At 55.9% G+C, this 12078-nt stretch overlaps 2 protein-coding genes across 3 annotated transcripts; one reads left to right on the top strand and one right to left on the bottom strand.

The window, feature by feature from the left end:
- The first annotated feature begins 2829 nt into the window (after positions 1–2829).
- On the top strand, positions 2830–8640 carry RAB3A (RAB3A, member RAS oncogene family). The gene is made up of 5 exons (XM_027548264.1): positions 2830–3040; positions 4175–4402; positions 5567–5685; positions 6697–6821; positions 7771–8640. Exons 2-5 carry the CDS (start codon positions 4175–4177, stop codon positions 7959–7961), a joined length of 663 nt encoding a protein of 220 aa, XP_027404065.1. The 5' UTR covers positions 2830–3040; the 3' UTR covers positions 7962–8640.
- A 38-nt stretch (positions 8641–8678) lies between these two features.
- On the bottom strand, positions 8679–11859 carry MPV17L2 (MPV17 mitochondrial inner membrane protein like 2). 2 transcript variants are annotated; one of them, XM_027548262.1, is made up of 6 exons: positions 11618–11859; positions 11185–11328; positions 10799–10969; positions 9745–9821; positions 9483–9611; positions 8679–9181 (listed from the first exon to the last, which is right to left on the bottom strand). In XM_027548262.1, the coding sequence occupies exons 1-6, from the start codon at positions 11847–11849 to the stop codon at positions 9089–9091; spliced, it is 846 nt and encodes a 281-aa protein (XP_027404063.1). In that variant the 5' UTR covers positions 11850–11859; the 3' UTR covers positions 8679–9088. The 2 variants fall into 2 exon arrangements, with proteins under 2 accessions (XP_027404063.1, XP_027404064.1); XM_027548263.1 differs by lacking the exon at positions 11185–11328 and having other exon boundaries at positions 11618–11854.
- Positions 11860–12078: the final 219 nt, after the last annotated feature.

The following is a 12078-nucleotide window of genomic DNA, read 5'->3' as shown; positions in this document are numbered from 1 at the left end:
GCACACTCTCTGCCTTTGTGGCCCACCCTAGACCCAAAGGGAAGGAGAAGTTCTTTAGGGCCCCTGGGAACTTTCAGGCCTTGACTCTAGGACCTGTTTGCCCTCTGTTTAGGGAGAAAATATTGCCTGGCCCCCCCTTACAGAGCTGAAGAGGGGTGTCCCTTGAGCTTATTTAGTGAGTTCCGGCCTCAAGGCCTTTGCACTTGCTGTTCCCTCTGTCAGAGCGCTGTCCCCCCAATTCTCCCAGTGGCCAGATCCTTTCCCTCCTTAAGATTCCTGCTCAAATGTCACTTCCTCGGAGAGGCCTTCCCTAACCTCAGTGGCCAAAGTCACCCTCCCTTCAATCCTTCATTGATTCATTGATCCATTCATATCATACCATCACAGGGCGCCTACTGTGTCTACACAGTAGGTGTAGGTGCTAAGGACACCAATCTCTGACTCTCAGAGCTCACAGCTGGCTATTGAATAAATGAGTTAGCATGACACTTCTAATGGGATGTGTCGGGAAGGAGAAATACATGACATGATAGGAAGTGACGGGGTGAAAGCAGAGCTTCCAGAGGGAGGTGGGTGTTGATTGGAGACCTGAAGATGAGAGAGCCAGGCACAGGGAGAGCTAGGGAAACAGCTCAGGCAGAGGAAACAGCAGGTGCAAAGGCCCTGAGGCAAGATTGCATCTGGAACCTAAAATATGGAGTGACTCACCAGAGGAGAAAGATGAGTTAGTGGGGAGGCAGTGGGTGGGATCTGAGAGGGTTTGGAGCCCTTCTCCCAGCGCCCCCCACCCCCGGCTATGTCTCCCTGGCCATATAGGACACCTCCCCTGAAGTCTGTAGCTTGCACCTCCGATTCAACCATCCCTAACTCCAGATCCTTTTTCTGATTCTTAGCAATAAAGTCCTTCCATTATTTTTACTTTAAAATACCAAATACCTTTGGGCAGAAGCTGGTGCACATTGTTGTGAGCTTTTACCCTTTGGGGAAAAAATAAATGGGTATCCCCGACTTTCGCCTGAACATGCATCCGGGAGGTCAGGGAGCCTCGCAAACTCGCATGCCTTCACCTCCACCAGGGCAACGCCTGGAGCCCCCACTCCCCACCCCAAAGCGGAAACTCGACTGCTGGTCTTCCAGTGGGGCGAGTTGGAGGTGGATTTATATTTTAAAAATTTTCTCAGTTCACCGCAGTGGGTTTGTGATACTTTTATAGTCCGAGTGAGGAGGAGGGACAAAGATGTTATCCTTTGGAAAAAATAGATTTCCCAACTGCAGGGAGAGCGGGTGTGGGGGGGTACTTCTCCGCACTTCCGGGGCGCTGGGGGCGGGGGGCGGCCTCCAGGCGCTAAGTTATTCTGGTCTCTAGGCGCCTCTGCAGCTGGTGAGCTTTTTATAAACAGGACCAGCCCCGCCCCTCGTCTCCAGAGGAGGAATCAGGGAGATCAGAATTTTCCTGGGGCCACACGCCCCCTGCCGGGTGTGGAGAGTGGAGCTGGGGCGGACGGTAGCGCCCAGGAATCGAGGCCGAGGTCTTGTTCTTCCGCGCCACCCCCCATTCTGACTTTTTCACATCAAGATCGTTGGGGGATAACGGGTCATCTTGGACCCCAGAGTCTCCATCTCTGAGTCTAGTTTTGCCAGGATGGTGGAGGGAGGACTCTCCATCCCCGTCTTTTAGCTCAGGAGTCCGGCAGGAGTACAGCATCTCCCACCCACCTCACTCCTTTATTGCAGGGTCTTTGAACCTCACTGTTCCCTACGTTGTTGTGTTTGTTTGTTTGTTTGTTTTAACCGCAGACTTTGCGAGATTAGGGGATAGGCTGTTTTCCTGCCCTACTTCGGCCATTTGGATTTTTCTTTGAATTTGACTTTGAATTTTTCTCTGGAAAATGGGGCGCAGGAAGGAGAGGGGTTCCCGGGGGTTCCCGGAGTGTCCGTCAGCCTCCTCTTTTCCGGAAATTGGTGGCAGAGGGTGGCTCTCTTGATCCCGATTTCTCCTTTCCTCATCTCAGAAGCAGGGTGGAGCATCTACTAGCCCGACCCCCTTCAGGGGTCTTGAGTGTGTTAGTCGCTCAATCGTGTCCAGTTCTTTGCGACCCCATGGACTATACAGCCCACCAGGCTCCTCTGTCCGTGGAATTATCCAGGCAAGAATACTGGAATGGGTAGCCATTCTCTTCGCCAGAGGATCTTCCCAACCCAGGGATCGAACCCAGGTCTTCCGCATTGCAGTCAAATTCTTTACCGTCTGAGCCACCAGGGTACATATCAGCAATGAGACAGGGTCTATCTTGATCCCTATTTCCGCTATTTTTTCTTTTATACTTATTTTGAACCCCGTAAATAGGAGATATGGAGCATTTTCTCGAACCTCGCTTCCTCTTTTCTGAAATTGGGAATAGGGGGAGTTTAATGAGCGGTCACAGCACCTTGGACTGAACGGGGACCTCCTGAGTCTGAGACCTGGGGTGCGTGGGGGCGGTGAAGGGGAACGCCCCCAGAAGACTCAGGCTCAGTTGAGGCCTCAACCTCTGGGCCCTTCAATCGCCCGGAAACCACCATTGGACAGGAGGGGGGGGTGGCAATCTTTGACTGGTTACTTGCCCCGTCGCTCGACCACTTAAGCCAGTGAGAAGGCGCTGCGAAGCCCCGCCTCCCTTATTCTGAAGAGAGGCGGAGCCAGCAAGCGATTCCTCCCCTCCTGCACCGCTTCTGCTAGCTACTGGATGAGCTCTCTGCGCCCCGCCCCGTTCTCGCGTCAATCTGCGCAAGAGCCCCGCCCCTCCCGGCTCTGCCTGCGACAGTAGACAGTATCTCCATCCGTGGCTCCGCCCTAGAATGGCATCACGGCCGTATCTGCATGTGAGGCCCCGCCCCGCCTTTTGCAGGACGTCACCGAGGACTGCAGGGGCCTCAGCCGCTGCCGCCGCCTCCGCTGCAGCGCAGCCCCACATCACCATACCGGGGGCCCCGTCACTTCACCGCCACTGCCAAAAAAGTCGCCGCCTCTAGGGTCGCCACAGCATCAGTGCAGAACAAGGTGAGCTCCCAGGCCTCCAGTTGCGCTTCCGCGCCGAGCACCTATATAACCTTCATTTGACTGGTGGTCTGGTTGGGATAGGGGACGAAGTTGGCCGGCCTTAAATGAGGCAGGAGGATGCGGCGGTCGGGAGCCTGGGGAGGGGGAGGGCCTCGGCTCCCTCTACCTGCCGTGTCCTCACCCCCACCTCCATCCCTCCACCCCCGGCTCTGCGGTGGAGGGGGAGGGGAGATGAGGCGAGTGCCTTGCGGGAAGCTGTGCGCGCGGGAGGTTCTGCGTGCGCGTGCGCGTGGAGTGCACACGCGTGTGCGCGCCCGCCTGTGCAAGAGGGTCTATGTGTACCCTTGCTTGTTTACCAGGGTGTGCTCGTGCATACCCTGGGGATCCCGACCCAAGATTGTGAGTGTTACAGGCATGTGGAGGCAGACGCGTGGACTGCGCGTGTGCGTGCACAACAGTGTGCCTATGTGCACAGAGATGTGTGCCTGTGTGGGTGACGTGTACTGGGCTGCATGGGTGGAGGACGCATTGCGCACGGTGCATTTGCACATTTGTATATACATGTTGGCGTGCAGACAGGTGTCTGGCTCTTTCCCGTGCACCGAGCATGTCCCAGTGTGTGCCCTGCTGTGTGCACGTGAGCGTGTGCACGTCCCGTGCCTATCACGTGATATAGCTGTCACAGCTCGAGCTCTCCCAGCCTGGGAGTCTGGGAGAAGGACGGCAGACACGCGTCCCCGTGGTACAGTACACGCGTGTGCACGTGCGCCCGCGAGGCTCAGTTCTGAGGAACATGAATGATTGATGGGCGGGGTGGGGGGGGGGGGCGCCGGCCGCAGTTAGTCACCTCTCCTGGCGCAGCTGTAGGGCTTAGGTTACAACCGGGCCGGGGGCACAGGCCTGCTGGAGGGGGCTGCAAGGTGTCTCCATCCCCTTCGCTCTGAGGTCCTCCCCTGGAACCTCAGGCCTTTCAAGGTCACGGCCAGCCCTCTGCGGTGGGGCGCGCCGTTAGTACTGGGGCTCCTGATGGGATAAGAGTAATCTCCGTCTCTCGCTGGGAGCTCTCTAGCCTGAGCCTGGGCGTTTGGGGACGGAGAGGGATCCCTCACCTTCGCCTACGCCCCACACCCCCAGATGGCATCTGCCACAGACGCTCGCTATGGGCAGAAGGAATCTTCGGACCAGAACTTCGACTACATGTTCAAAATCCTCATCATCGGAAACAGCAGCGTGGGCAAGACATCTTTCCTCTTCCGCTATGCAGACGACTCCTTCACGCCTGCCTTTGTCAGCACTGTAGGCATCGACTTCAAGGTCAAGACCATCTACCGAAACGATAAGAGGATCAAGCTGCAGATCTGGGTGGGTCCAGCTGGGGGGCCTTCTGGCTCCATCACTCTCCCCCAACCAGGAACAGCAGCCCCAGCTCTGCCTATTTCTTTCCTGTCTAGATTCGCTCATTACACACTGGGCATTTATGAGGCGCTTACTGTGTACCAGGGGCTAGAGGCACAGAAGAGAGTGTCCCCTTTCTCCCATCAGTGCTCTCCAGGGGTGGGGAAGGGGTAAATGCTGGGTCCTGTCCTACCCCTGACATCATCAGATGCATTGCTTGCTTAGTGCCTCAGTTTCCCCATGTTCAAGTTCCTCCACGAGTGTCTGGATGAGGTTTCAGAGGGATCCTGACCCCTCAACCTCATTCCCTGGGCCAAGAGCAGGCTCCTCCACCAGGGTCTTCTGGCCACCTCCCTCAACACCTCTGGGTCCTAAAGGGATCTGATAAATCCCAAGCCAGAGCTGGTTGTCCCCTGCTCACAATCCTTCCATGGCTCCCACCTCACTCTTTTTTTTTTTTTTCCACCTCACTCTTGGTAACACCTGCAACCTTCCCCTGGCTGAGGAGACCCTGCCTGGTCAGCCCCTGTTGGTGCCTCATTTCATCTGTCTCCCTCTGTCTCCAGCCTCTTCATTGTTCCTCAAATGTACCAGACCCAGTCCCACTTCAGGGCATTTGCCTAGACTTTCCTTCCCCTGACCCCCGTATGACTCCCTCTCTCATCCTGCAAGTTTTTAAATTGTCCCCCATCCCACACTGCCCATCCTTGCCTGGTTTTTTTTCTTCTCCTGTCTCATTACTTTCTGACAGTACATTTCCGTGATCTGAGGATGCATTTTCTTTCTTGTCCTGGGTTGATTCTGTTTCCTGCACAGAGCTGTCAGCTCCAAAAGGGCAGTGATTTGGGCCCATTTTGTTAACGACTGTGTCCTCAGTGCCCAGCACAGGGTGTGGCACAGGTCCCTATGTGTCGAATGAATGAAGGAATGATGCTATAGGTACCTTGGGATCACTGGTACTACCTGCCCTGGGACAGGCAGCTGACTCACCCTTCCTGACCCACTGTGCCTCTGGGCAAGCCCCTGCTCCTCTGAGCCTCAAGGGGGCTGGACCCCACCATCTCAGAGTTCATTCCCAGGCGGAAGAACTTCCATGTATCTCCGCTCTGACACCCCACCTCTCCTTCCCAGGACACAGCGGGTCAAGAGCGGTACCGGACCATCACGACAGCCTACTACCGAGGCGCCATGGGCTTCATCCTCATGTACGACATTACCAACGAGGAGTCCTTCAATGCTGTGCAGGACTGGTACGTGAGCCCCCACCTGCCCTCTTCTGAGCCAGGCTTCGTGTAAAGCCTGGGGTACAGGCCGAGATGAGAGAGTCCCAGCCCCTTGCCAAAAATGTAAATAACAATATTGGGGTCCCAGCTATGCTATAAATCTATAATCATTAAAACAATGTGGCATCAGCTCAAAATAATGGGAAAGAAAGATTTTAGGTAGGAAAATGAAATTATAAACATATAAAGGGAAAAAAAAACTGGGAGGGACAGAAAATATAAAGATAGCTTGTAAGTTTTGAAGGTATAAACATTTACATTTTCTGCTGAGAGTAATGATAAATTTTGAGAAAATGTTTGACTTTGTTCAAGAGGGAGAATTCTCTTCTGGGGGTGGGGGATCTGGGAAGGGTGGGAAAGACTTCTTGAAAGAGGGACTCTCAAGTTCAGGAACTGTGGGAGCAGGCCCCTGCAGAGAGAAGAGTGTTCCTGGCAGGACAAAGGCAGGAGAAGAGACTGAGCCTGCCCTCCTCAAAAATTAATGGGACAGGATTTCCCTGGTGGTTCAGTGGGCTTCCCTGGTGGCTCAGATGGTAAAGAATCTACCTGCAACGCAGGAGACCCAGGTTCCATCCCTGGGTCAGGAAGATCCCCTCCAGAAGGGAATGGCTACCTACTCCAGTATTTTTGCCTGGAGAATTCCATGGACAGAGGAGCCTGGTAGTCTGCAGTCCATGGGGTCACTAAAGAGTCAGACATGACTAAGCGACTTCACTTTCACTTTCCAGTGGCTAAGACTTTGCACTCCCAGTGACCACTTCTATCCCTGGTCAGGGAACTAGATCCCACATCCTGCAAGAAGATCAAAGACCCCGTGTGCCGCAACTAAGACCTGGCATAGCCAAATAAATAAATATTAAAAATAGAGAATTAATGGGAGGTGGGGGCTTGAATAGGATGAGTGACAAGGAATTGGGGGAGAGGGTTGGTGCTCAGATTCTCCAAGCCCTAACCTTCCTCTGTCACCATCTCCTCCAGGTCAACCCAGATCAAGACCTACTCATGGGACAATGCCCAGGTGCTGCTGGTAGGGAACAAGTGTGACATGGAGGACGAGCGGGTGGTGTCATCGGAACGTGGTCGACAACTGGCAGACCACCTGGGTGAGTACCCAGTGACGCTGGACATCACAGGCTAGGAAAGGGACACTGAGGCCATGAAAGGGGAAGACACACACCCAAGGTCTCACAGCTAAGCCAAGATGTGGCCTGGATTTGAATCCTGATAATTTATACTCTCGGCGAGCTGGCCTTTGATCCAAGGGCCATTTCAGGTGGGTCTTGAGGGATGTTTAGGAGTTCACTCTGCAAGAAGTTAATGATTCATTCTGATACTGTCACTGCCCAGACTAGTGCTGGATGTTGCTGGGTCCAAGAGGCCTCCAGATTTGTGAAAGGGAGGGATCTGGGCTGGCGGAACTAGCAGAAAGCCAGGCTCTGCCTGGCATAGGTAAGGCTTCCTGGAAACGGGGCATTAGAACTGGTATTTGAAGAAAAAGGGTGATCTTTCAGACAGAAGAAAGTGTGACCGGATGTGGGAAAGATCTTTTTAGCAAATAGTTTTACATGACTGGAACATGGGGATCACTTGGAGGAAATATGGTTGATCATGCAAGACCTGAACTACAAGCTGGGGAGTCAGACTCTTCAGAGGGCAGTAGGAAGCCTCAGAGTTTGTGTGAGCAGGAAAGGCCTGGATCTGTGTCAGATGCTGTCAGGACCAGGGCTGGGCCGGATGGTGGAAGCAGGGAATTAGCCCATCACCCTATTTATCATCGTACCTATTTATTTATCGAGATGTCCCCCCGGGGCTTGGGCACCCCCTTGTTCCATGCAGGGGCTCTGGGGACAATGAGAAGAGGAGAATTTTAAGGTGAAGAAAGGAGTCCAGGAAATAAAGGCTGACTCAGTCCACTGGTGCTTAGCCATGGGACTTGTCCGTGCCTTTCACATGCATCTGGCACTGGGAAACTCCAGGTGTTACCTGTCCTCAGCAAAGTGTGTCTGGGCGTGGGGGGTCCAGCGTCCTCACCCCTCCCTTCCCTGACCACAGGGTTCGAGTTCTTTGAGGCAAGCGCCAAGGACAACATTAATGTCAAGCAGACCTTTGAGCGCCTTGTGGATGTCATCTGCGAGAAGATGTCTGAGTCATTGGACACGGCCGATCCCGCAGTCACGGGCGCCAAGCAGGGCCCACAGCTCACGGACCAGCAGGCGCCTCCGCATCAGGACTGCGCCTGCTGAGAGCCGCCCTGTCCCGCCCCGCCCCATCCTGGCCCCGCCCCTGCCCACCCCCTGGGCCTGAGCCAGGGCCCCTACTGGCCATGGGCTTGAGTCCCCTGCCCTGATTTAGCCCATCACCCTATTTATTATCGTAGCTATTTATTTATTTATTGGAGATGTCCCCCAGGGGCTCGGGCACCCCCCTCTTCCACGCCCCACCCTGTACATACAACCCTGTTCTCGCTCTGCAGTGGCGTGTCGTGGCCCCGTGAACTCACCGCTCACTCTTCCCTCCAGACCCCACCTTTTTATAAATTCACCCCCATCAACAGTTATCAGTTTTGAAGAGGGGGCCAGGTGACACCCCAGGGCAAGCTGGTCGGGTGATGGGAGGTAGCCAGCCTCCTGGCTGTGGCATGGTGGGTCCAGGCGGCTGCAGGCATCTCACCGTGGACCACTGGGTGGGTCAGAGCCAGGAAATGGCCCACCTGGCTCTTCACCCCCAAGGTTGTACCTTTTATGGGAGCAGGGTTGGGGGGCGGGGGGCTGCTGCAGATATGCACCACCCTGGGATACCACTCTCCACCAGACCTGTTCTGACGTCATGAGTGTCAAACATGCCCCCCAGCCCCCCAGGAGATGTCATGACAACACTACACACACCCAATAAAGTGAATGGATGACACAATGTCCTTATGAGCACCGGCCTGATAATGCTGGCTCTGTTCATCCACAAGATTTTCAATTACAAAGAGAATTTAATGGTACTTCCATACTCCATGACTAGAGGATAAGACTGGAGGCTCCAAATTCTGGGGCCCGGATCCAAGCGGATGGGCGATATCCCCCACCTTGGTCCCAGCGCCCAGCCTACAGCAGTGTAGCCCAAGCCTACAGAGGGCTTGGTGCTAGCTGGCTGGCTGAGACCCCAGAGCTGAGGATGGCCCATCACGAGTCACTTGAAGCTGTCCCAGAAAGGCTGAGGTACAACTGTCCATCTTCATGGTTGTATTCCAGAGGCAGAAACTGAGGCCTGGCAGTGGGCTTGGCAGGGGCAGCCCAAGCAGATGCCCAGAAGTCAGGGTGTGGCTAGGACTTGGCCTAGGAGTCGGTTCCCCTTTCTGCCCAGGTGGCTGGTCAGCGGCAGCTCAGTCAGTCTTGCCTTGCTGTCTGGCATCTGGGGGCTCAGTCTGTATGGTGCCCAGGGCCACACAGCCTGGGGGTGTCAGAGGGCCTGGGATCTGACCGCACAAGAGCATCTGGTTACATGTGCTGTTCACCCCCCTAGGCACCCCACTGAACCCTCCTCCAACCCCTTGGCACTGGGGTCAGCCTCGCTGGACAGATGTGGGCTTGGTCCTCACCTCGTTGGTGATCAGCAACCTGCCCACCCACCACGGGGTGCAGGCAGGCTGTCAGGAAATAAAGGCTGACACAGGCAGCCCTCACCCTGAAGGGTAGTTGTACTGCCATTTGGGGCTCACACATGTGCCCCCCTCCCCCAGGAGTCCCCTGGGTGCTTGGTCCACCCACTGCGCTCACCCGGTATTTCAGGTAGGAGAGGTAGGTGTCCCACCCTAGCGTCAGGCCGTTGATGTAGGTGACTCGGAACTGGGGGGGCACGAAGAGGAAATTCACCAGCTGCGCAGCAGGCCACACACACCAGTCAGCCTATGGGGAGGGGCAGAATGTAGTGAGGGGCGGAGCCAGGAGGGGCTTGGGTGGGGCCTGAAAGGAGGGTCAGAAGCGAGATGAAAGTGGGTGGAGGAGAAGGGATAGGCGGGGCCTGGGCAGGCATGCCCACCTTGTAGAATTCCCAGAACTTGTCCCGCAGCTCCTGACAGCTCTTGTCCAGGGTCTGGCCCTCCAGGCAGCCAAGGCCTAGGAAGGAAACCAAGAAATGAGAGTATCAGGGGCTGGGGAGTATGGAGTACAGTGGTAAAGCGGGTAGGGTAGGACCCATGAGGAACAGAGCTTCCCCAATGGCTCAGCAGGTGAAGAATCCACCTGCAGTGTAGGAGACACAGGAGACTCGGGTTTGATCCCTGGGTCAGGAAGATCCCCTGGAGGAGGAAATGGAAACCCACTCCAGTATTCTTGCTTGAAAAATCCCATGGGGAGGAGCCTGGAAGGCTACAGTCCACAGGGTCGCAAAGAGTCGGACACAACTGAGCAACTAATCACCACCCCAGGCAGCGGAACAGTGTCCCAAGCAGAGGAACCGGGACGTTTAAAGGCCTTGCAGTGGGAAGTGGGGCACAGCAGGGAGGCTGAAATGGGTGAACAAGAAGTGAGAGGTCTGTCCTGTATAAACTCATACCCTGTGGGGCGGTGACACACCCTTGCTGAGGCGGTTTTATTACCAGTCCTGTACCTTCCTTTACCTTTACAGATAATGAAACTGACCCTGGGTGGCAAGGAATGAACAGCTCTCCAGAGCCAAGGGTTAGGATGATTGTGCCCTGCCAACCTCAGTCTCACCTCCCCTTCCTCCAGCCTCAGGGCCTTTGCACCAGCTGTCCTCCCCCTCCACCCACCACCCCACCTCCCTCCTGGCCCGGTGGCTCCTTCTTCATGTCTCATCTCAGCGTCTTCTCCTTGGAGAGGTTCTCCCAACCATCATCTCAGACACTGTCTTCACCCTTCCTACACGTAGCACCACTGTCTGTGATTCTGCCATTCACACCGGACTTCATTGGGTCTGTCCAGTCACCACTGTACCCCAGCCTCCAGTCCCGGGCCACCCACACAGGAGGTGCATCGATAACACATCTCCAAGTTCTGGACACAAAACTGACTCTACCCCCCTGACCCCCTGATCCAGGAGGGACCAAGCCCAAGTTCACAGGACTCCTTACCCAAGAAGTACCAGACGCCAAGCATAGGAGAGGCCACCAGTTGGTCAATGAGGACCTTCTTGAGGACGTTTGGGAGGCCAGGGAAGCCGGATGCAGGGAACAGGCGGTCCAGGCAGAGATACCAATAGTGCAGGAAGGGGCCCATGCTGCAGCCGACTGCAAACATGCTCACTGTGGACAGTCCAAGAGTTAAGGGGGGCACATTAGGCCAGCAATCTTCCCCCCCCCCCCCAATCCACTCCCTCCCTGGCTAAGACCTGGGTAAGCCTGACACCCTCCCAGGGCCGAACCGAATATTCTTCCATTATTAGCCCCACCACCAGGTACCATTCCAAGAGGTGCTTTTGCATCTTCCCTCATTCCCTCACTACCCTATCAAAGGATACCACCATCGCCCCGCTTTCCGAAGGAGGAAACAGAGGCACAGCTGATAGGGAAGTGTGGGACCAGGGTGCGACCCAAGCTGGCTGGCAGCCAGATGCTGTGCCTTTGACTACCCCAGGTGCAGCATATCGTGCTCAATGGTAAGTCTGTCAGTGCAAGAGAGAGGGTAGCAGATTAGGGGGTGGGCGAAGACCTGACCGTCAGGATGGCAGCGGACAGAAACCCTACATATTGGAGATGAGATGAAGACTCGAGGGGGAAGGGACGCGGAGAACGGGGAGGGGGTGTCTACGTTGCACGCTGAGGTAAAGGGTCTTGCCAGGAACTGAGGTCACCGGACATAGTCACGGAGCTCAGGTCCGGTTCACCGGTCTCCGGATCTGAAGTTGGGGGCAAAGATCTGGGGTAAAAAGCCAGCAGCACCGGTCCCCTTACCTGAGCGACGCGGGTCGAACTTCTGGCCGGGCCGGGCGCGAATCTCCCAGGTCTGGCGCGCCCCATCCCCAGCCGCCATGAGAACGCCGCATCCCAGGGTGTTGGTGACGAGCAACGCACGGCCTTGGAACAGGGGCTGACCCGCAGCCCAAAGGCCGCGCAGCCAGCGCCAGCCGCCGGGCGGCATCGTCCGCCGGACACAGGAACCGGCACACCGGGCCGCCCCGCCCATGCCGGCCAATCCCAAGTCGCCGCCGAGTCCCGGTTACCCGCCCCGCGCGGTGGTACCCAATCGAACGCTGCCTTCGTGATTTGTATGCCCGCCCCAAATCGCTCCAGTCAATCGCCGACTTCTTCGAAGCCTCACACCTCCTTCAGCGCCTTACGGACCAATCACACAAGGCTTAGCGTCACACCGCGCACGCCAATTATTGACGGTCCACCCTCGTTTTCCCGCCCCC

This window comes from Bos indicus x Bos taurus, chromosome 7 (assembly GCF_003369695.1).
Source record: "Bos indicus x Bos taurus breed Angus x Brahman F1 hybrid chromosome 7, Bos_hybrid_MaternalHap_v2.0, whole genome shotgun sequence".
Lineage (NCBI taxonomy): Eukaryota > Metazoa > Chordata > Mammalia > Artiodactyla > Bovidae > Bos > Bos indicus x Bos taurus.
This window is presented reverse-complemented; position numbering and strand designations above follow the sequence as displayed.

Bases quoted from the DNA above. Each gene is read 5' to 3' on its own strand.
- RAB3A (XM_027548264.1), top strand. From the start codon at position 4,175: ATGGCATCTGCCACAGACGCTCGCTATGGGCAGAAGGAATCTTCGGAC. The intron at 4,403-5,566 runs GTGGGTCCAGCT...TCTCCTTCCCAG, and splicing joins GGATCAAGCTGCAGATCTGG to GACACAGCGGGTCAAGAGCG. The intron at 5,686-6,696 runs GTACGTGAGCCC...CATCTCCTCCAG, and splicing joins TTCAATGCTGTGCAGGACTG to GTCAACCCAGATCAAGACCT.
- MPV17L2 (XM_027548262.1), bottom strand. From the start codon at position 11,849: ATGGGCGGGGCGGCCCGGTGTGCCGGTTCCTGTGTCCGGCGGACGATG. The intron at 9,612-9,744 runs GTGGGCATGCCT...CCCTCCCCATAG, and splicing joins AGTTCTGGGAATTCTACAAG to GCTGACTGGTGTGTGTGGCC. The intron at 9,182-9,482 runs GTGAGCGCAGTG...TTGTGCGGTCAG, and splicing joins TCTCCTACCTGAAATACCGG to ATCCCAGGCCCTCTGACACC.